The sequence below is a fragment of the Trachinotus anak genome, unplaced genomic scaffold (genome assembly GCF_046630095.1).
Source record: "Trachinotus anak isolate AG129_WGS33_773 ecotype Australia unplaced genomic scaffold, CSIRO_AGI_Tana_v1 ptg000004l, whole genome shotgun sequence".
NCBI classification, from domain to species: domain Eukaryota; kingdom Metazoa; phylum Chordata; class Actinopteri; order Carangiformes; family Carangidae; genus Trachinotus; species Trachinotus anak.
In genome coordinates, this window is record NW_027273855.1 from 5,442,764 (window position 1) to 5,466,886 (window position 24,123).

The 24,123-nt window shown below is 41.7% G+C and overlaps 1 protein-coding gene across 2 annotated transcripts in view; it reads left to right on the forward strand.

Moving 5' to 3' along the window:
- Positions 1-24,123, forward strand: part of prex1 (phosphatidylinositol-3,4,5-trisphosphate-dependent Rac exchange factor 1) — an 82,590-nt gene that overhangs the window by 19,317 nt on the left and 39,150 nt on the right. For both annotated transcript variants that reach the window (XM_071475446.1, XM_071475447.1), the window contains exons 3-11: positions 118-240; positions 5,977-6,081; positions 9,369-9,470; positions 9,882-10,043; positions 13,583-13,716; positions 14,069-14,184; positions 16,009-16,158; positions 19,437-19,584; positions 23,769-23,869. In XM_071475446.1, the coding sequence (XP_071331547.1) occupies positions 118-240; positions 5,977-6,081; positions 9,369-9,470; positions 9,882-10,043; positions 13,583-13,716; positions 14,069-14,184; positions 16,009-16,158; positions 19,437-19,584; positions 23,769-23,869 (1,141 nt within the window). The remainder of the gene's footprint in view (positions 1-117; positions 241-5,976; positions 6,082-9,368; positions 9,471-9,881; positions 10,044-13,582; positions 13,717-14,068; positions 14,185-16,008; positions 16,159-19,436; positions 19,585-23,768; positions 23,870-24,123) is intronic.

Genomic DNA, 24,123 nt, shown 5'->3' on the forward strand with positions numbered 1-24,123 from the left:
CCATCTGTCGGTCACTTCCTTGCTCTTTTCCCTCTCTTCCTTCCACCCTGCCTCTTTATCTCTTCATCTCTTCCTTCCTCTGTATCCCCTCCCTTTACATCATCCCTCTGTTTATAGATTCTGTTTTCAAACATTGAGGACATCCTGGAGTTGCACAAGGAAGTGCTGGCTGCCGTGGAGACCAGTCTGCAGCCCGAACCCCAGCCTCAGCATGCACTGGGACACGTATTCCTCCAGTTTGTAAGTGCATGACACGCACAAAAAAACGCATATAACAGCAGACAGTCATGCGTATATATAAGCACATGTGAGTGCATGTGTGGACGCATGCATGTGTGAATTCCTCTTCCATGTGAAAACCCACACACACACACAAACTCTTTTCATGGGTTACCCGTAACCACAGATGCAGGGAAAGCGTGCAAAGCCTGCTGTGAAAATACCCCTTAATTCTCTCTTTCTCACATACACACCCCTCCCATCTCCTGGACTCCCCATACACACACACACACACACACACACTCTTAGACTACCTCCACCCCTTTGCCTTTCCTCCTTTTCCAAACAGTCCTGCATCCTGTCAGGCAAAAAGACTCTCTCTTCCCTCCATTCCTCTTCATCAGTCTGTGCAAGTCACTGTCTCTGCCATCTCCTTCTTTTGCCCCTCCATCCCTCCATCCAAAGATTCCTCTCTGCTCTGCAACCCCCCCCCCACCCCCTCCGCTCCCCTCTGTTTGAACTCGTTTGGCCCCAGGGAACAAACAAAGAAGGGCCTGTGTCCGGGGAGGAAGAGATGGTGTGTCATTCAGCGAGGGGACAATGCTTCTGCTGGTAGCTCTCTCATAATGTCTCTCTCTCTCTCTCTCTCTCTCTCTCTCTCTCTCTCTCTCTCTCTCTCTCTCTCTCTCTCTCTCTCTCTCTCTCTCTCTCTCTCTCTGATAAACTATCTTCAATTCACTTTCACTAAAGCACAAAGCAGCTCACTAAGGTTATAGGCCTACAGAATAGTGTTGTAGGAGGGCAGCACAACCAGACTGGAGTTCTAGTTTCTCATAGATGAAAAAATGTCATTGCATTGTTGCAAGTTTCTGCCCCTTGCCCTTTTTCATCTGGCTCAAATCTAATATTGGGACCACAAACCTGTGAATCCTTGACTCTACTGCTAAACCCAACCACAGACACCATTTATGCATCCGGCTTGTGGCTTGTGTGTGCCATTTTATGAAGCACACCACCTCTTCGAAGTGAAATGACCCGATCAATAATAATCTATCCACTACCTGCTTGTGGCATGAATGACATTTAATCACACCTGGGGTTAGCTGTTGAATTGGCTCATCAAATTGTACCTTCACACATGTGAAGGTACAATTTGATGTGATGTCACGGTCATTCAGTCTGTCAGGCCAAGTGTCAGGGCAGAGAATTGATTAAAGGAGCTCAACATGGTGTGTTTTTTCCATCGCTCTGTGGTCAGACTGCACCAGTAATTGGGAAGCTGCAGGTGAACTGATTCGTTTAAGAACGGGGTTGGTCTCTTCATAATCTCAGTCTGCCAGGACAGAGACATTTGAGACTCAAACTAGTATAGGATATCAGTTCAGGATGAGTCATAGTGATGAAGCAAAACTCATAGCTGTGATATAATATGTGTAAGTCATTGTTTTGTACAGTTTTATTGAGATGATTATAATTTCATGTAAATGAGAGACAGAGGCGACATATAGTATTTAAAATGTATGAATACTATTACAAAGTGAATGTTTACAATGGTCTCAGCCTTTTGGACCCCACTGTACATGTTTTATGGTTGTAACTAATGGCTAATTTCATTATATACTGATCTGTCAATTATCATCTCCATCCAAAACCCAATGATATTTAATTAATATAAAACATATGAAGTGATAAAAGCAGAAAATCTTCACTTTTGAAAAACTGCAACCAGATTGGATTCGGCATTTTTTGCGATGGATGTCAACAAATCCCAAAACAATTAATGTACCTCCCAAAAACTTATTATCTGCATATTATTTCTTATGTCTCTGTCACATAAACCTCCATTGCTGTCCAAAAATATGTTTTTTGTTGATTCACCTGCTGTAGTCCCTGCTGGAGAGTTTCACACGCTAAACAGGCTAGCTGTTTCCTCCTGTTTCCAGTCTTTATGCTAAGCTAAGCTAAGCTAAGCTAAGCTAAGCTAACTAGCTGTTGGTGTCAGCTTCATATTTACTGTGTAGATGTGAGAATGCTGTTGATCTTCTCATCTAACATCTAACAGCAAAAAGTGAATAAGCACATCTCAAAATGTTGAACTGTTCCTTTAAATGATTCAAATTAATCAAAGAATTTTTCAAACAAATCTGCGCATTTCTCTTTCACTTTTTGCTCTGCTTTGTTTGTGCTTGTTTTCCTCCGCCTTTGTGTGTGTCTGTGTGTTTGTGTCTGATTGTGTGTGCCACCATGTTTGTGCGTCTTTTCTGTGGAGGTATTGAGCTTCACACACACACCACCTTTGTTACTGCATATCCATTACACTACCCTCTCCTACCCATGACCTTTGTCTCCTTCAACACTGACACCTCTCAACCAATTGGTTGAGCCCCGTCTGGCGCCCTCCAGCCGTACTCCTTGACCTCGACCAGAGGTCAAAACCATGACTGGGATTTGATTAACCTCCGGCATTGTTCCACAAGGCTGTCTGCCACTCACAGTTAGGGAAGAAAAATGGGAAGATTAATTGCTATTCAAAGTCAGATGTTGCCAATATGGCTTTGGGGGGTGGTTAAAAAAAATTAAGTGCAGCAGTCTTTTATTTTGAATTAACATAACGAAAATTGTTCTTATCAAAATTCTTAGTGAGAATTATACAACTGCTTCTTTATCAAAATTAATGAATATGGGACATTTTGCAGTTTTAAACTAATATGTAACCAATATAATAATTATCTTACTGAGTCTGTTTCCTCAGACCAAACACACACAGATGTGTTTAGGATTATTTCAACTCTGCAAAGGTGAAAAAGTGACTCCTGTTAGAGGAGAAAACAGAGACATCAATATTTGCTCTATTTCTGGTAGTGTATATGTGAGCACTGTGCATGAAGCAACAGTCGTGTCATTATGCACTTTCTGAACTACACCCATTATGCCTCAGCTCTTGCAGTGTTTGATACTACCCTCTCATCTTGCCTCCGGAATAACATTCCAATGACGAGGAATTCAAATAAAGACTTGTGTTTTTCAAAGGGACAACCCGAGTCTTGGAGTTATTCTGGGTACAACTGATGTCTTTCAGTCTCTCAGAGAAGCCCCAAATCTTTAAAATTGACTGTGTGGAAATTAAAGGTTCACATTTTGGTCCTACTTAAGCTTCTTTAAGGGGGCCTGAATTGACAGTGCACTTGTTGTCACCTGAGGAAGGGAAACACCTCAGAGTGGACCTCGGTTGTAAACATAGCTGCAAAGAGGCATGCTGTTTTGGGGAGCAGAGGGGTTCAATTGCAGATTGCAGAGACTGAGAGATGAAATGGTTATTTCAGGTTCAGCTACTGAGGTGCCACCATATGCTGGAGCATGTAAACTGATACACAGCGGCTGCATTTTTATGTCACTAAATACTGTTGGAGTAGTTTTTTTTCTACACTGTTTTGAGAATAGCTTGACACAATCTAGTTGCTGACAAGTTGTTTGGGATACCCTGAAACTTTCACAGTCTTGGCATGTTCAGTGTAGTAGTATCCAGCTGTCCCTCCTGGTTAAATAACTGGGGAGAGCAGACAGTCAGAAGACATATTTTGGTTATTTTACTGGTTTCATGAATAGCAAGTCGCTTAGTTTTCCCAGATTGAGGGACCATGATCGTGTTTTTCCATTACATGCACATACATTTCTGTCAGCTGCTTTACAAAGCATGCCGTATAGTTTTTGAATGTGTTTTCCTACAACTAAACATAGCTGGAAATATATGCACACATTACAAGTTGTGCACCCTTAAATGTATTTGGCATTTGGCCAGCCAACAAAGTTTGCTGCCAGATGATGTTGTGTTGTGCTGTAGACAAAATAGAGCCAGAATCAAGTTTATTGTCACCCTGCCCTGCATCTGTTTTTGCTGAGAGAAGGCTGAGCTAACAGAGGTCTCACTGAAACAAATGAAGAAGCCTGCATTTTATGACAAACCAATAATGTTAGCAGTACATGGTTAATACTACCATGCTCTAAAATGATCAGGAATCATAATGTATATCATAAACAGTCCTTATTATTATCATTATTATTATTATTATTATTATTATTATACATTTTGTTAAATATACTACACATGATTTTAAGTTGCTGGACAGAAACATTCAGAAACATTGGTTTAGTTCTTTATCCATATTATAGGTGAAAATTTAGAATATTTTGGCATCATTAGAATGTTTATTTTCATTTGTACTTATGAACAAATAGATGAATGTGGCATATGTACATTTACAAGTCCATCCTCCCTTCTTTTAGCTGCGTAGTGTACGAACTCAGTTTGACAGTATCTGGGGTTTCACGCCATATGCCGGCCCAGCTGTTCCTCCCAGTGGTGCTTTGGACCGGGATCCCCAGCCAAACGTGGCTTTGGGTGTGTTTGTGTTCTTGCTTGTGTGGTAAAACCTGGCCACCGTTTACATTGTGCTGCTCACTTGTGTTACACATCTATAAAAGATTTTCAGCTCCCTCTGGTCAACAGAATGGGAGTGAACAGAGACACAGAGCTCTAAAAAAAGAGCCTTACGCTTTGTTTGGCCACTTCAGTCACCACTGCTGGGCTACCATGTAAAAACAGAAACATGCACATATGCATTCAGTAGTACTGCATGTAGTTACCTGTGTGTGTGTGTGTGTGTGTGTGTGTGTGTGTGTGTGTGTGTGTGTGTGTGTGTGTGTGTGTGTGTGTGTGTGTGTGTGTGTGTGTGTGTGTGTGTGTGTGTGTGTGTGTTGCGTGTGTTTGTGTGTTTGTGTGTGTGGGGGAGTAAAACCACACATCCGTGCCTGCACAGGATGCTGGCTTGGTAACATTTGTGTTTTTCCAGGTGTTGTCATAGATGATCATTTTATGGATGAAAATATTGAGCCTGATTGATCTGAATGACTGATTATTATTTTATTGATTATTCCTTTTGTAGTTTTATGGCCCAAGCCAGCTTTAAATGCAAAGCCTTCGGGCAACAGCTTCTCAGTTGAGGTTGAAAGTGGTGTCCGAGCACCTGCAGTTTTGGATTTCACTTACAAGGCTGTTTCAGATGACAGTTTCAGTTTCTGGACCTCAGGCTTAAGCCCTGCTCTGCACATGGTTTCACATCCCAATTACTGTAGTATAGCCAAGAATACACAACAGACCTATAAGCTTGATAAGCTTCAGGGTGTAAATTCACCTGCAGCTGTGATACTGTGTATACATTGATGTCTACAGTACTTTGCATGAATAATGCATTTTAAGGTGTTGCATTACATATTGTAAAGGGAACTAAATGGCAGCTTGACAAAAGCTTCTGCAGTAGTTGTGGGATTGTTTATTCTTGTTGCAACACAATGCCGTCACCAAGGAAATAGAAAAAAATGCCAAGCCTTAGCATACTCTTAACTTTTTTATGATGCAGACTAATCTAAAAAAGAGAAGTGTGATAAATGGTAAATGTTACATAACAACTTGATTATCCTGTCAGGATTTTTCTTAATCATTGTTGCAATTACACACTCACATACATTGCCAATTTTGTGGCTGCAACAACTGATACTAATAATAAATAATGGCAGCTGTAGAGGTGCAGTTATCCACCACACTCCTTGCTGTAGTACAGTTGAATCTCACTACACTGAGTCCTCTCCCCAGTTTATGCTCTTTACTGTCAATCTTCCTCATGTCAGCTGTCTTTTCCTCTGTGCTGCCAACAGGCCACTAAAGTGTAGTAAACTGGGTGTTTTCCTTCTGTTTTGCAGAGGGAGAGTTTCTCAGTGTATGGCGAATACTGCAGTAACCATGAAAAGGCTTTGCGACTTCTCATGGAGCTAAACAAGATCCCCAACATCAGGACCTACCTGCTGGTAAGACACCACAACTTCTCTCCTCCACCGTGCTTATCTTGCTCTTTCACCGCTTCTCTGCCTCTAAGGTCATCAGATCAGCCTGTGTTCTGCATTTTTATGAGCTTCCTTCCTCTTCTCGCTATGACTCCACCATCTCTCCTCTTAATTATGCCTAAAAAACTTGAGTTTTTCATTATTTCATGTCACATGAGTCTTGGTTAGCAGTTGCACTAGTGTTTGTCCACATAAATCTTTCACCTAGTTTTCTTCCTGTTATCTTTACTGCTGTCTTCCTTTGCCCCATATTTCTTTCCTCCCTTGAGTCTCCTCTCGGTTATTTCTTTTTGCTGTTTTTTTATCCATGCCTTTCCTCTTTATATTCTCTCATCATAACACCTCCATTTCCACTTCAACACTTGAATAAATGGCAGAAACTGTAACAAGGTCACAGGGTTCTTCCTGCCCGGACAGGAAGCAACCACCACCAAGGTCATTTTTGCGTCGCTCTTGTAGTGTTTCCGCTACCAGCTGTTTCCGTGTTTTGACACAAAAACCTTTGGACCCTGGACAATGAACTTAGAATGGCTAGGGGGCCTTTGAGTGGGGACCCGACCAATGAAATCATCTGCAGATTCTGGGCCAGCCAGCTGTGGAGTGTTGGCAGCCTTTTTGGGACTGGCCAAGAGATCTGAGGCCCTGCATTTGTCGCTGCCTGATGGTTTGCTTCCATGGCTTTATTCTGACCCACAGGACTGGAAATGGAGGGATCAAAGTGTTGCTGTGTGCTTTGGCCTTTTTGCTTCTTCTGGCCCAGTCGTGCAGCAGTTAATTGGTTAGGTATTATGCGATATTAATGCTTCCAAAATAAAATCACTGCACAACATCTGGTTATGTATTAAAACAGGCCTGCTCAGTATAATCTAAAATATTGGACGGGATCTTGTGTTTTGTATAGCAACCATCAGCAAAACAGAAAAAAGACTGATTCTCTAAAATTTAGAAAATACCCAAAGTATGGTCTATTAAAGATATTTGGACTTGGCAATGAAAATATGCGATGTTTTCTTAGAAAAGCAGAGCGTATACAGTAGGACGAAGGTTTTGCAGTTCTTAGAGTGGTAACCCTTGCAAATCGATGTCATAGTAATTAAATGCAGAATGATATGCATTTCCATTGGCTTCTATTCAGCAGTGTTTAATTCCAGGGCAAGTTTTTATTATCTTGATTAAACAATTTCCATGCTAATTGAATCATATGATGAAGGGAGCTTCTGAAATTGTATGTAGAAATGAAGTGTTAATTGCACTGGAGGAGAAGAGAGGAGTGAAAGCAAAAGGAGGTCAGTGTGAGGAGTGGAGGGAATTCTGGCTTCAGGCTGGCAGATTACAAATAAGCAGAAGATAATGGAGAAAGGAAGAAAATTAGGTTGTGGGAGAGAAGGGAAGAAAGAGGGGAGATTAATACATTAGGAATCTGTGAAATTCCAGAGTTGCATTTTTTTTAACTTCAAAAACTGTCCTCACCTCCTCTGTGTGGAGCTGAAAGGAATTGCCATTTGATTATAATGCTCTATTCTGATCTCCTGCCTTCTTTCCCACTGGAGAACACTCAAGTAGTTTATCTGCATGGCTGCTTTTGATCTTTCATCCCATCCAATGAGCTTATAGCATACTGACAGGCTGCGTTCCTGCAAAATTCAAGGCGTAGAGAAACCACAAGTGTAACTGTAACCCCCCACTTCAGAAGAATACCCCTCCTTTCAACTGGTTCTGGGGGCTAGTTTCTAAAATCCCAAATCTTCTGGGGAATGGGGAGACATTTCAGAGGTTTCTCAGCGATCCTTTTGTTGAAAAACATCACTATTTGGGAGGTTTTTTCAGTGGCACAGTAGAAGCATGGCGTAGTATTGCATAGTCACAGCTTAGAGTTCTGTCTTTAATCAAGATGTCATAAAAATGACAATGTCTGTTTTTGGTTTTAATCATTTGGTTGTTGTTTTCCTCTAAGATGGGCAGAAGGAGAATGATCAGATCTTTAAGTGCACAAAGTGCTACTAACATAATCCATATGAATTAGAATAGTAAAATAAAAACAGGACAGACAACAATGCAGCACACTATACATGTAAAAAAAACATAGTTGTGTCAACCTAAATCTCAAAATGTGGCTGTAACAGAGCAGAATGTACTAATCTGTGCTAATAAACAGAAATCATAGAATTGGCAAACTAAGCTTTGGTGACAGGATGTGGTCATTGGCTCCAAAGCTTTTCCGCCAGCAGCAGCTGTCGTGGTTTGGGCTTACCAAAACCGAGGTTGTGCACCACGGTCACAGAGGTCATGATTTGAAATGAACAGGAAAACTAATAGGGGTAGTTCTTCATATAGTAATGTCATGATGAAATTGCTAAACATAAAAATAGACAAAGAAACAAATAATCATGTATCTCTCCAACAAAAGACAGGAAGTCACACACTATATTGATATAAAGAGAGTGAATACATGAATGTCATTGAAGTGACAGGAAATGCTCCGCAATTTCAGACGCGCTTTTTGAGCTTGTCTCGATCAACATACAAGTTTAATAATCTATTACTGGAGGCAGCAGACATATGGAAACTGTACCACACCCAAGTCTTTGCTTCCACACAGACAGAGACAGATTATTGTTCTGCACCTGGACCTGCAACAGATCTGCTGCCGGTGCAACAGACCGTGACTGAATGGCAGTGACAACAATAGTCAATTAAAGTCTGTTTATTACTGGAGAAAATACAAGAGGCATGAGACAGGAATGAAAACAGCTGCATATGCTCTGAAATAGTGTTTCAGACAGGTGCTGTCTTAGATAATACACATTTTAAAATGTTTTATACAGTAGGTGTGGAAAAGCTGAATGGACTCCTCTACTCTGTCACTGAGCCAAGATGCACCTTGTAAAAAAAGAAGACCTACTTGAGAAATATTTAACTCCTTTTCTGATAAATCTTGAATTCATTTCCACTGCTAACTGAGATTGACCTACTGTGGAAACTCATCTGCCAACAGGAAGTAGAGCTAAAGACTCAACTAACACAATTTTTAACCTCGGTTAGAAAATGTAAATGTATAATGTGCAGTTACTGATGAAATGTTAAGAGGTTTTCTTCGTAGTTATGTTCTTTGATTTCCTACTACTATTGTGTACCTGTTGCATTTCAGGCAGAATGTCTTTCATTTTAACTACATACATTTTTTTAATGTCTCTAATATTATGTGTTGTAACATTATAATTGTAATATGGTTGTGTGTGTTTCTTCTTCAGCACTGTATGCTACTGGGGGGGAAGAAAAGCACAGATATTCCCCTGGAGGGCTACCTTCTCACTCCCATTCAGAGGATCTGCAAGTACCCTCTGCTGCTGAAGGTACCGTACAACTGCCGCAATGATGTCATGGTGCCGTCATTAAATAAAATAACACCAGCTTTGTTTTATTCAGACAATCTGCACACTGAGCCAGCATGTTGGCTCAAACCAGAGACCTCATTACACAGAATCAGCACTGATCATATTGTATCTGTGTTGATCGCTACCAGTGACTCATTTTGTAGAAACTCTATAGGTGACCTGCTGGCTTTTCAGAGCACCCAATCTTCCACACCTACTGGTATTTTCAGAGGTGGCAGGCTCGGGACTCGTGTAGAAGGAGTTGTTGTTAGTAAAGGTCACAGACTACTTTAGCCGCTCTAAGACTGAATTAATTTTTTTATGTGCCTGCTCCTGGAAATTCTCCTGTTTATTTTTTAAAAATTGAGTCCACCTCTTTTCCCAATGTAGGAGCTGCTGAAGAGGACCCCTAAAAAACATGCTGACTATCCAGCTGTGGAAGAGGCTCTGCAGGCCATGAAGGCGGTCTGCTCCAACATCAATGAGACCAAGAGGCAGATGGAGAAACTGGAGGCTCTGGAACAGCTGCAGTCCCACATTGAGGGCTGGGAGGTGAGAGAGTCAGGGAGAATAAGACAGAGGATCAGGATGACACTAGTCAGGAGAAGACTGGACTTAGGGCTGTGGCATTTTAGAGTGAAAGGCTTTAATGTGCTGTCACTAGAGCATTCCGAAGTGTTTCTGCAAACAGAGGAAAATAAATTCCCATAACATAACCATGACAAAAACAGCCCGACTTATTTTAGAAACATCTCAACCTCCACAGTCTCCATCTATCTCAGGAGTTAAGCACTATTGAAGCAAAATCACTGCTCTGAGCACAGGGGCCACGGACAGGGCTTGGGAGCCGAGCGAAGGGTCCAGTGAATTTTTCACGCCTCCCTCACCCACCACAACAGAGGCCTTGTCTTAGTGGGCACCAATGGGACAATCCACCCACACAGGGTGCCAAGGGGGATGCCAACGGGCATGCTGCCCAATCAGAAGAGACCTAGGAAGCTAGTCTCACATGCACTGGTTTGGAAAACAGACCCCTTCTCTTCCTGTCCCTCAGAAAAATGTAACAGATAATTGTAATTGATAATTGTTTGGATATATTGACAGTTAAAGAACATACAGAATATTTTCTGGTCAGTTATGTTACGTCTCACAGCCCAAGAAGATAGCGAGTAGTGCTGAACTGATTAGCCAATCAGTAGAGCAACAGATCAAGAAAAATTATTCCAATGATTTTGACAGTTGATTAAACTGAAATTTTACAAGCAAATCTGTAAAAGATTTTCCTGATCCAGCTTCTCCCATGTGAAAACTTTCTGCATTTCTCGGTTTTATATGATTTTATATAATTTTTTTTATAGTTTTGGATTGTTAGTTAAACAAAACAATGAATTTGAAGACGTCATCTGAGACTCTTGGAACATGTGATTGCCATTCATTATTTCACAAAACAATTAACAGCTTGGTTGTAAGCAGTTAGTGCAGTGGTTAGCATGCGCTGTTAGCATGCACATGTTCTGGGTTCGAACCCGCCGTCCTGCCAGAGCCTCTCTGTGTTCTCCCTGTGCCTGCGTAGGTTTTCTCCAAGAGATTAATTGCAGACTGTAAATTTCACATTGGTAATTGGGTTAATGTTGTGACATTAGCAACAGATCACAGTTAGCCAAAATCTAACTCTAACTAAAATCTACTTCTAAAAATGGAAATGGAAGCATATCAGATTCATTAAGAGGAAAACTTCAGACAGACTGTAGTATTTTCAGTCTAAGACAATTTCTCTGGTCTCTGTCTCCGAACAACTCAGTAGAAGCTTGGAAAGGCACTTCACCCCGACCCTGCCCCCCTATAGAGTCTTCAGTCTAACAGCATTAGTCTCGCTCTTCTTTCCCCTCTCCAGCCATTCTCCAGACTAATCACCTCCAGCCCTAATGGAGGAGACCGCCAGTAGTGCTGAAGTAGGCCCAGATGCATTACCACAGGTCATATACAACGTGCACGTGCATGCGCGCACACATACACTGTCACCATGTATGTGTCCACTTTGCATGCTCACACATACGTTACAAACGCAGGACTGCAAAGACATGTGTGCATACACACAGCACATGCATGTGTGTGTGCACATAGGTACAGGCACGCTGTCTGAATTCTCTTACACTCAGACTCACGCCCACCCCCACCTCAGCTTAGTGCAGTTTACATGAGGTTGAATCGATCGTCTGAAACGCGATCCCCTCCCCAGGCCCGGTCGGTATTCGCCTTAAGAGAAGCGCACAGAATCATTTTTCCCTCAATGAACTCTGGAGCGATGAACATCAATCATAAATATATACTCGTGGGAATCAATTATGGATGCTCGAGGGTGGGTGTGGTCGTGTGGGGGGTTTCCACGGTCAGAAACATCAAAGACAACAGTGAAGTCCAAATCTGATCTATATGTGTGTGTGCCTGTGGGGATGTGGTGGGCACTCTACAAGCCAAAGGGGGGGAGGTTGTCCAAACCCCCACACATGGGTGTATTTAGTTCCAGATGATTTGGAGAGGAATGATCCGTTTAACAATGAGTAATGAGATGTCTTTTAACTTTATTATTAGATTTTTTCAGTAGCCCTGTTTTGACAGTTTAGCTGAACAGCGTGTATGTACTGCTTATCATTCAAATTTCCTCAGTGGCTCCACGTGTGATTTTTAGGAAATCGTTTCATCCGTCATTTACAACTCGGGCAGGAACATGTGAGCACATGGTCACTCATGCATGTATCTGTATCTGTGAAAGCGATTTCTGTTCCCTAGTTGGAAATGTGAAAAGAAACTGAAAATTATTTTCTAAAAAGAATGAAGCCTAAATAATGTTAGTAATAGGTTCTGAAGTTCGGCCACTTTGTGAAAAGGTTAATTGGACACCAAGCTGTGGTCAGTCAGCGACGTTAGCACCTCCAGACTGACTTTATAAAGATTGGAAGGTGCACATTTAGAGAAAACAAGTTTAAAATGAGAAAGAAAGCACTGAGATACTTTTTGATCTTTGATGATTAATAAAAATCAGGCGGTTCAACACAGAAAATGTGGCATTACCTGGCGAATGGAGGAACACGCATTTGTATCAGCTCCTCACAGTCCAGTGTGTTGACCGCAAAAGACCAAAGTCACTGATCTTTGCAGTGCTTCGTGAAAACGACGGGTTCTTTCAGTCTTAACAGGTTGAGGTGTTACATAGCTGACGAGAAACGGCTTTTAAGAAAGACCTGATCACATCCTGTGAAGGTGGTGGGCTGCAGGGTGACATTCTACATCTTCCTATATAAGAACAGTGCAGTTCATTGGGCAATTTCTGAATTTCTTCCTCACATGACGAGGTACAAAGTAGTTGATCAGAATAAGGCACTTCCACCTGCAATCTGCACTAGGAAATGACTCTTGTATTTCCTTGCTCTATTCATATACAGCTGTACTTTAATGTGAATGGAGGCAGGCATGCGTTTCTAGCTTGCGTGTACATGTTTTCACATCCTGAGAAGGGAATAAAAAGGCTTTGTTCCTAAGCCGAGAGTCCCCAAGGAAACTGCATCTAGGCCAAGGTAACGGTTTTGTCACTGCCACTGAAGTTTTGGTGTTACTTGTCACAAGTTCAGTGAGAGGCTAACTGTCACGGCAGAGAAAAGTGTGCAGTTAGTATTTTTGCAGTTTTTCATTGAGCCCACACTGAAGTTGGGTGGGGGACAGCTGTGTTTACTTTTTCCTATCATTGACGATGGAATGAAAACAAATTGTTCACGGTGTCAAAGTTGAATTTCATATTGTTTCACTGAGGCTGTGAACTCTTCAAGTTTTGATACAGACAACAATGTCTTCTTTGCAACTCCCCCATTTTAGCTGAGAGTGCTGCCAGAGTTTTCATGCCTATTCTCAAATAAAAACAGGTTGTAGCTGCAGCAGTCCATGAAGCCTCTTGAATAAGCAAATAATTATTGCATACATGGTGGATGCAAATGACCTCTCCAGTTGTGTCATGTCTTAATGTTGTTATACTCAGTCAGTACTGTACCTATGTCAGTTACTAAGTCAATCTTCTGTTTCAATCTTTATTTCCTCAGGGGACCAACCTGACAGATATCTGCACAGAGTTACTGCTTCATGGAAATCTCCTTAAAATCTCAGCAGGCAACATTCAGGAACGCGTCTTCTTCCTGTTTGACAACCTGTTGGTTTATTGTAAGAGGAAGTCCAGGTGAGAAATGCAACATCCGCTCAACAATACAGTTGCTGTGATAACAGCATGTCAGAGGAGAATGAACATGAAAGCATTCAAAAATGTTTTTATTGATTAACTACCTGGAAGGAAACCAGACATGGAAAATTGGCACATATATCCTCATTGATGTCCTCATTGCTGTTTGTACAGACAGATTTTCAGTGTACGAGCAAAACAAAAATGCCTACATGTGTCTGCAGCACCCGTACCTGTGTCTGCATGAATGTGCATACGTTATGAACACAGGTTCTCTTCTTGCCACGGCGCTGCTGGCATCAACGGATGTTTTCCCTGCCGAGTGTAACCACAGTGTTGTCCCATTTCCTAGGGTTTCTGGAAAGAAGTCCACCAAGAGGACCAAGTCCTTCAACGGGCCCCTCTATGTGTTCAGAGGCCGAATCAACACAGAGGTGATGGAGGTGGAAAATGTGGAAGATGGAACAGGTTTGTGTTTGCCCAGCAACGTTACTGTTGGAGACCGTCTGTATGTCCATTCATGCAACCCTCCTGGGGCGGCTGTTTGGATTCTCATGAGTGTCTGGTTCCTGATGTAAGGCAATGTATCCCAAGCTCTTGATTTATTCACTTTGATTTCTTGGGTCATATACAATATACGTTTTTATTTCACGTCTTAGTTTATGAAACCGTGCAAGTTAGAAACGGGTGGTCGGATATGAATCAGGTACTTGTTGACGGTTTGGGTGGAGTGTCAAACTTGCACCTAGTTTCAAACAGGATGCAGCTCACAGCTTCATTTACCACCTTTCAGTGTCTGTTGAAGTGTAACAGCTACCCCGAGCTCGCTGATGAACTTGCTCTCGTATTGCTTGAGATATTGTGCCAGAGATAAACAGCTCATCTAAGGCTGGTTGCGCGACGCTCGTCACTCAGCTCGTACTGAAGTTGTGGTTTGTTGCGAGGCACCGCGCTGGGCTCGGTACTACTGATGTAGAAACACACCGTCTTCCTCTCTCTCTCTCTCTCTCTCTCTCTCTCTCACGTTTCCTCTTTTTTTTCTTTCCTCCTCTGCAGTGGAAGAATATTTTTTGCAAGCTCACATGACCTTTTTTTCTGCATGTTGGTTGCTGGTTGTCACATTTAGGCTGCAGCAGGGGAAACCACAAAGAAAAACATGCCTTATTCGCAGAACTCGGGGGTGCCACATTGAGAATGCAGAAAACTGAGAACACAGATTATCTGATTGTTAGGTGTAAAAGATACGAAATACACAAGTATTTCCAGTTATCTGCTGAAAACCTGAATGGAAATGGAAGTTTGTATGTGCAAAAATGATTATGATCAATAACACAGGGGTGATAAACTGTAGGCAATATGCCACAACCTTAAGTCACACAGTGGAAGAAGTCGACTTAAGAAGCAAACTGTTTGATTTATTTATAGTGAACAGAGTTGAAAGCTGGTCGCCTTTGCAGAAATTAAGAAATGTCCTCCCCTTCACTGACTCATACCCCTCTCTGTTTTGATAAATGCCACCTTAAACATCTCAGCATGTACTTACATAAGATTTTACTAGAATTCATCTCTTTCATCCCAGTGGCTAAAAAGAGACTCTACTCAGTAGTACGTGTGTCCCAACCTGGTTTCCTGCTCTCCCATAACTGTGGGAGCTGCTCCCTGTGGGGCCTGAAGTATCAGATCTATTTATATGACCTTTGAGCGTTGAGACTAATGTACCCCATTACCAGTGGCCATTCATTATTCAGTAGCTCCTCACCTGCAGCTAAATGGATGATAAAATTAGAAAGGAGTACGAGGAGAGATTTTGTTGAGTCAGTGGAAAGATGCACTTCTACTGCTCTCGTGGTGCATCATGTCGATCTTTTTAAGTATCTTGTAAATCTGTGCTTCAGTAGTCAAAGAGATAACTTCAGTAGCAACTTAAACAACATCTTTATCAGTGTGGTTTGATTGTGCTCATTACTACTGGCTGTATTTACCCTTGAGGTCAGGGTTTATATGGTGGATATGCATCTGTGGTTTTTGTCTCAGCATGACAATGTTTGAAGAGGACATGAGAAGAAGAGGAGAAAGAAAAACAAGCTCAACAAACACGAGTGAACCGTAAAGATCATTTGTAGTTGCCAAGTTTATTTTAATTAGATGATTTAAGTATGTCCCTGAACCCTGAAGGCCATTCGAATATAACAGGCCTGATGTATTTTAAAAAATATAGCTCCCTCTGCTTTATAGCAAAGTCTTGCTATTCATGATGATTCTTTTCTTTTTTTTTTTTTTTTTACCTTGCAGCGGACTATCACAGCAACAACTACACAGTGACGAACGGCTGGAAGATCCACAACACTGCAAAAAACAAGTGGTTTGTCTGCATGGCTAAAAACGCTGAGGACAAGCAGAAGTGGCTGGACGCCATCTTGAGGGAACGGGAGCAGAGAGAGAGTGAGTAACGCTCATTCTTTTAAAGGCCTTTTTATGGCACTTCTGGTTTATGGGACTGACAGCGCAAAACCAGAAACGATTCCTTTTTATACCAGAGTTTCCGTCCTAGAGAAGTCAGTTGTTTTGTTAAGTTGCTTAGAGGGATATTTCACCAAGGTTCACTGTGTTTTACAAAGATGTATGCAGTTATTTATTTTTATGCCCAGTGTGTTTCAGAAGTTCATTGTATGAAATATAGAAGTGCCTCCTGCTCTTCTCCACCCACTGACTTTCTTGCCGATCTGTTTGCTGTCTTGACCTCAGATCCTCATTTTTTGTTTTGTCTCCATCTTTTGTGCTGCACACTCATTGCAATGTTGAGCTGTACTTCCTACAGATCACTTGTCAATCAAATGGCCAATACCGAGATGTTGCTTTCGTCCCCTTCTTCTCCATCCTGCCAGATTTGGATTTCCTAGTTGTAGTTGTGAGGTGTTTTCTGAACTCATTGTATGTCACCCCGCATGTTGGCGTCACCCTAGTTTCACAAACTATCGGGTCTCCCTCGACTGGCACACAGTAATGACTGTGGATGTGCTCATGACCTGGATACGGTGTTTGTGCCCTGCAGTTATGTCCCACCTTGAGCAGGCTGCCTGCTTTTGTTTGGTAAATAGAGGCTTAGGTGACATGACATCCACTGTTGGCCTGGCTGACCTGTGCACCACGCAGAGGCTGCTACCACAATCTATTCTTCTTCTCTTTCAAGGAATCAGTGCAGCAGAGGTATTTGACTCATCGATGCCCCGACTTAAATCAAACGTCTCATTCACAAATGGCAGATTTGCTAAAAATAGCATCTTGGTCAGATGCTTAAAGTGCACTTACATAACACACATCAGCTTTAATTAATCTGGATCTATTTTTACTCTAATAAAAGAGTTTTTTTTCCCATAGACATTAAACAGAGTTGTATCCATTTCAGTTTTGTTTTGCAGCCACGTTCATCCAAAAGCCCACCAAAAGAAATAAAAGCCCCAGCACCACCAATTTAAGATTAGTGATGTAAACTGATATTCTTGTTGCTCCCTAGGTTTTTTCCCTTCATCATGCAACTTCCCTCTTTCACCTTAAAATGTGTCCCCACCTGTTCAGCACTGGCCATCTGTCTTTGTTATGCTGTGTGCATTAAATGGTGTGAAAGGCTTTAACCAGATTTGGGGCGGTGCACAAGAGGCCACCTGATAGCTTTGATGGCTTCAAATTAAGACTGTATCCCTACAGCTATTTGGAAATGATTTGGCTGATTATTACCATGTGCTCATTGGTTTGGCTCAGCACTTTAGCGGTGTACAGCTGTCAACATGAATATGCTGTGTTTGTGTAAATTAGCTGATTTGTTTAAGTGATTTAAGTGATTATTTTTTGACGTCATCAGCGGCTGATCCCTTTGATAAAAGGGTTTTAGAGTAGGAATAAGTAAGAAGGAGGGTGCTGCAGCTTGTGGTGTTAAGTTTCAACCTGGCGGAAATCGACCTGAGGCTAACAGATGCCAGATCAGTCACAGCGCCCTATTTCCCCACACTCTCCCTTTCTATTACCCACTCTGCAGTATACTCTGTGCTTACCTTTCTCTCACCCTCTTTACTCCAGTCTAGACAGCCTCATGATAAAGTTTGACTGCAATAAATCCTGGCAGTGTTTTCACCCACTTTATGCATTATTTCTCCTCCTGACAAACCTTGGTTAATGTGACCCTTTCTCTGTATTGCTGTGCTCCTTAGACATGTGAGTCTCCTCAACCCTCCCAGTAGGCTTTTTAATTGTTCAGCAACTGCCAGCTGGAGGTGTTTTGTCTTATCATTGTTTTCACGGAAGTTTAGGGAAAATGCGTGGGTCAGATAATGTGGTGGGGTATTAGCTCATGCCAGTGAGTGCAGGAAGACGAGGAGCAGCTCAAGACAAACTCCGACAGCTGGAACCAGAAGCTGAGGGGCCCTCTGCACTGGACAGGCCCCGTCTGTTGTTCAATGACACTCATTGTTTAAGTGCAGTCCAGCTGCTGTCAAATGTAATATAACCCCACCTCCACCACAGGCTGCCAGTGACCAGCGCCAAGGACTCAATGGGAAAATTGGATTCAAGAGTTAGCTGTGAAACTTTTTACATTGTTTGTCCCAGCCCACTCCCTTTTATTTGGCCTGACTCCCAGCCCAACACTTGTCAATCAACCTTCAAATGGTTTAAGACCAAATGATTTATTGTTTAATCATGAAAAGAACTTGCTAAATATTGAAAATGAAAATCATTGTTAGTTCCTGTCCTAGTTGAGAATTCAAAAAAACAAAAACAAACAAACAAGTGGCTTTTTGAAAAGGCAGCAAGAAAAGGAGAAATAGCAACAACTTGGGGAACTTACTGATTCAGCGTTCTGAGCAACCAGTCAGCAAAGCTCACAGGCACAATAGCAACCCAATGGTTGACTTCGTGTGTCTACAAGAAGGCCTGAGATCTGAGACAGTTGATTACGCAAATACATGAGATGTACTTTATCAAGCATATTGTGGCTGATAAGGAACAATACTTTATAGTCAGTTTTAGGAGCTTTATGTTCCTCTCAGCGGAGTTAAGCAGCTTAGGGAGTCACAGTGAAGCAGAGTTGAGTCGCCCAAGTCAAAAAAGTGTCACAGTGCGGTTCAGAAGTTCATCAAACCCCACGATGAGGTTAAGCAGCTCAAACACTGGCGAGGTTTTAGTAGGGCAGCAGGCCTTACAATGGGCCCTCACATGTTCTACTTTACTGTAGAGGAATAATAGTTAAAAAAACAGCACAAAAACAAGATCAAGATCACGCTGCCTTCCTGACCTTTACTCACTCTAAAGACAACTTGTCTAGGAGAGATTAACATCTGGGTTTGTTTCGGAAGGTTGTTGGAGCCCCGAGCAACCATGCTCTGATCCTGGCTTCAGTCCACATGCACAATACCAGAACACAAGCAGGCCGTCCAGGCGAAGGCTCGTTTCACTCACAGCACCATGACAGACTTTGGCTTTTGAGTTTAAGAAAAAGTAGTTATAAGAAAAAGTAGAAATTTGTGTCCCATAATTTGTCTGTTGTATTTTTCTCTGCCTTGTGTTACAGCCACTGCATTGAGCTGAGATTTTGTTGATGCATTTATTTCCCTTCCCACATCTTTTGTCAGCTCTAACTTCAACAGATTTTCACTCCATTGATGGTTAAGAGCTTTAGACGTGACAAATCCTCTCAAATCAGACATTTGTTTCTCTGTTGTTTGTAGGTCTCAAACTGGGAATGGAGCGGGATGCCTATGTGATGATTGCAGAGAAGGGGGAGAAGCTCTACCACATGATGATGACCAAGAGCCGACACCTGATTAAGGATAGACGCAGGAAGCTCAGCATTGTGCCCAAGTGCTTCATGGGAAAGTGAGTTTCTTTGCCTCCTCAGTGCCTGGTTTCCCTAGGTTCCAGGAATGTGACTGCAATGCTATGCTGTTCACAAGGAGATCTTTACAAATCGCTGTTACATAAGATGAGCAGGCTTTCAAAAGAGCCGGTATCCAGTCTCCCCAAGTCCTGGCAAAGTGCCTAAACTGTTTTATCCCTGCATCCTCTTGCCTGTAATGAGCCCCCCCCCCCACAGTCTCCTCTCACGGGTTGTAGAAAGGGGCCAAGTTTCTCCCCACACACTCATACACCCAGACCTTTAATTAAAGTTTTGCAGCTAACCCTAACCCTGTCTGTGTTAACGCTGACCATTTTCCAGTGTAGATGGCAGACAAATGATGGAATTATGCTTTTAAGACAACAGGGTGTGTTTGATGTGATAGTAGTCGACTACTTTCACATCAGCCACTGCCAAGAAGTGAATTTAGTGGGTTTCTGAAGAAATGTAATGGTGTTATGGGAGGTGTGGACCATCCTTGTCTGGGTGTTTTCCTCTTTGTGTCTAATGTATATCGCCAGATAGTCTGGATCCTGAGATCTGCCAGGAATTGCTGTGTGTGTGTGTGTGTGTATGTGTGTGTGTGTGTGTGCATGCGTGCGTGCGTGTGTGTCAGCACTCATCCTCCCCGTCAGCGCCTGCTCAATTAGGAACAGTTTGTCATTACCATCCTCACAGGGATTTAATGTTTTATCTTCCTTCATTCACTTGTAGGTCAGAGTTCAGAGTTGGTGCCAGAACAGTAGCAGATGGTTCAAATTCCAGTGTTTGCCAACATGTCACTGACTCTTTCCTCTGCCTCGTTCACGTGGTGTCGGTCTAGTTTGTCTGTCTCTTTCACTCAATCCATTTCCACTTTCTACTATCACCCACTTTCCTCGCTTTATCACTCAGTCATTTCCTGTCGATGAGTGCAACCTGCATTAGCTCTGCATTTGTCTTACTGATGAAATTAGCCTCAGGCAGAGTCAGAGTGCTCATTGCATTAAACGGAGACTGCCAGTTTGATAGCAACCTGTTATCTTGATAACATAATTCCATCATTTGTCTGCCATCTACATTAGAAAATGGCCCGTATTAACACACTTGACATTATCTTATTGGATAATTGCTACTTTTTTGGTTGTGCCAGTGCTCGTCTAGCATCATTATGGGTATTTTAAGTAATGTCATAGCACATCCTAATTTTCTTGTATTGTTTTTTCCTCACCTTTTTGTGCTGAGAGGAGAGGTCAAGCTAGGCGGAGATGAATCAGAGTTCAGCTGCACAATGTTTAGATTAGCCTCTGTTCCACTAGCTTTTGTTTCTGAATATGTTGTCTAGCCTTCTGTGGGAAAACAATGGTACATTAGCTGCGTCTCAAGGAGGTTTTGAGCATGTCGTGTTTTCACGGTGTAAACATGACAAAAGTAAGTGCAATAAAAAAGTCAGTATAAATACTTGATGCAATACACAAAGGAAATGGAGCTGGAACAAAGTGGTGAGTGGTGGTGAGGCAGTTCCATGAAGATCTTAGAAAACAAAAGAGTTAGTGTTTGTGAGTAAAAATTTGTTGTGGTGAAATTAAATTGAAAAGGTGCAATTTGAATGACGTACAGTGGCACCCATGTTGCATCTTTTTCCATATATGATCACTTAATCACTTGTAAGTTAAGTGGCGTAATCAACAAAGAATTTCAGCCACAGAAAAATGTAACCAATCATTTGCTGATTCCCACAAATCCATTAACCTTGTGTTCTAACTCTCCTTGCGTGTGGCTGAAGGCTCCTTCACACACGTACACACACACACACACACACACACACACTATTCCTGCTCATCATATTCATTTCCATAACAGCTCCAGAATTAAACTGAGTCTTACATAACACCCTCACACACACACACCCACACACACACACACACCCAGCATCCCCTCACATTTACTCAAGTACCCCGCCAGTGTCAATTAACAGTTACCAGCTTTGACATGAACATACAGAGAGACTCACACATACACTAATAATTCAGGCATGAATACGCATTTTCCACAGTTAATGACCTCACTCCACACACTTACACAACACATACAGCACATACAGGTTATATATACACACACCAGGCAGGTCATAGAAAAAATACTTATTAATTATGGTAAAATATTCCTTTTGTGCTTCCAGGCAAATAAAAACAACTCGTGGCAGATGGCTCAAGGTGTCTGCAGTCCTGCATGATCATACACACATTGCAGTCATATGCATGACATTTATGAATGCTAAGCGATCAGACACACACACTCATACATCAGTTGCATGACGGCCTGAAAGAAAATTCACACATAATGGCAGATTTCTCACACGCACATGCTTCAAAATTATTGCCATGCTGGTCTCAGAATTCACACACACACACACACACACACACACACACACATACACACTAGCTCTCTCCAATTCACCGTTCATCATTATGTAGGGAAATGATTTTATTCAGCACCATGAAAGACGAAGAAGGGGAGAAGGTCATTTTCTCCTTCAAACATTTGTTCAGCTCATACTGAGTGTGAAAAGACGTGAGCACAGCTGAAGTGCTTCAATTTGGATGGTTGATACATGTAGCAAAGTATGAGGGATATTTGTAGCAAAAAAAAAAAAGGATAAGAATAAATTCCACATATTTGCAGAACATGCAGTGTGTGTCCCTGTGGTCAGAGTGGTTCAGTAGAACTGTAGCCATTTTACTTTTCAGACTGACAGAATAAACAGCTTTGTGCTGAAAGAGTCTTGTCACACTGTCGACATGTTGCATTGCGCAAGTGAACATAAAGGCCAGCTCAGCTTCAGAATGGATGTATTTCACTGGCTGTGTCACATGGGAAAGCAATGGGCTCTGTTTACAAGACATACATAGCGTTTATGTGTATGTTAACACTGTATGCATTACATGCATTATTGAGACCCAGTACAAACAAGCAAGCAATACCTACTGCTGTTGCAGTGAGGAATAGTCTGGTGAAAAAAACTTGCATTCCCACATTAGCTCTGCCAGTTAGCTACAGTGTGTTACAGTGGTTGTCATGTACAAAGAAAACATTAGGTTAAAAATCATTTACTCAGTCATCATTTCCACTGTTGTTCTTCTTTACATCAGCTGTTTCTTACAGTCAACACCTCCTCTACTCTTGCTTTGGCTTTCACAACAGAATCCAACAAAAATGAGCGTAAAACAGTTCAACTGCATCGACTGAGGGAAGCCGGAGCATGTGTAGTGTAGTCTTTGGTTAGAGGTGCTGCTGCATTGATAGAGCAGATAACTGAACCTTGCTTTTCCTCAGTGGTGGACTCCGACATGTACTGTACATTTTGACAACCTATTAAAGATTGAATCCATAATAACCTTTGCACATGGGAAACCACTTGGTGGAGTGGATAAAACTCAACTAACTAAACCACAGTGTCACAGATATACTGTAATTCTACTGAACCAGTCAAAGGTTTGGATGCACATTTCCATTCATTTGAGTGGAAGAGTAGATGGGTCACCACTTGACTAGGACAATGAAATTAAGTAAAGAAAACGAATCTGAAAAATATTTCCGAAAAGGGTTATTTGCTTTTGTTTTTATCAAAGCTTTATGTTTCATTGAATAAAAGTATGTTTTGTCACCATATGTTGATCTTTTTAGCTGGTATCACTTCCTTTATCTGGCTTTAGTCTGGTGCCTTCTAATGTTTTTAGGTGCGGGAATCCACCTGAAATTCAAAAAGCATGATATATGAATAATTCCTTGTTTTCCTACATTGCTTTTATACATTGGAGGTACAAATTATTTGATTGGCAGAGGATTTTAATTTTGAAGGTTGAAAATGTTGTGTTTATGAGCTCATTTCACGTTAAGAGAGTTTGTTTTCCTTGAAAGAGGAATATGAAAGAAAAGAGGTCTACTTTCAGAAATGCCAACTTTATCAATAAAAAAAATCCAAAAAAAAAAAACAAAAAAAAAACATAGTGGCATAGTGGCGCCCACACTTCATGTCTGCCAGGTGACTGATGTGAAATTCCAAAACAGCATAGTGAGGAGGCCTGTAGCAGCGATGGAGACAATTTGAAAATCAAAACAGTGAACAGGTTATCAGTTTAAGAAACCTGAGCTCATCATAAGCTTCTTTGTCTTGTGTCCTCAGTGAGTTTGTGTCATGGCTGATAGAGAGTGGAGAGATCAGTAAACCTGATGAAGGGGTCAACCTGGGACAAGCCTTACTGGAAAACGGCATCATACACCATGGTGAGACAAAACAAAACTTTTTATTTCTGTTTTTCTCTTTCTTCCACTGTCTCTTAAACCTCTGTCATCTTCTATTCTTTTACGATTTTTACTCACATTTTAATTCTCTTTCTGTATACCCTCTTTGCTTTGTCATCTCATCCTCCGTTTCTCAGCTTGTTGTTTACGTACTCTCAGTTTCTCTGATTCACATTCTCCTTCCATAATCGTTTGACTCACTCATTCACGTTATGAATGCATCCATCACTTTCAGC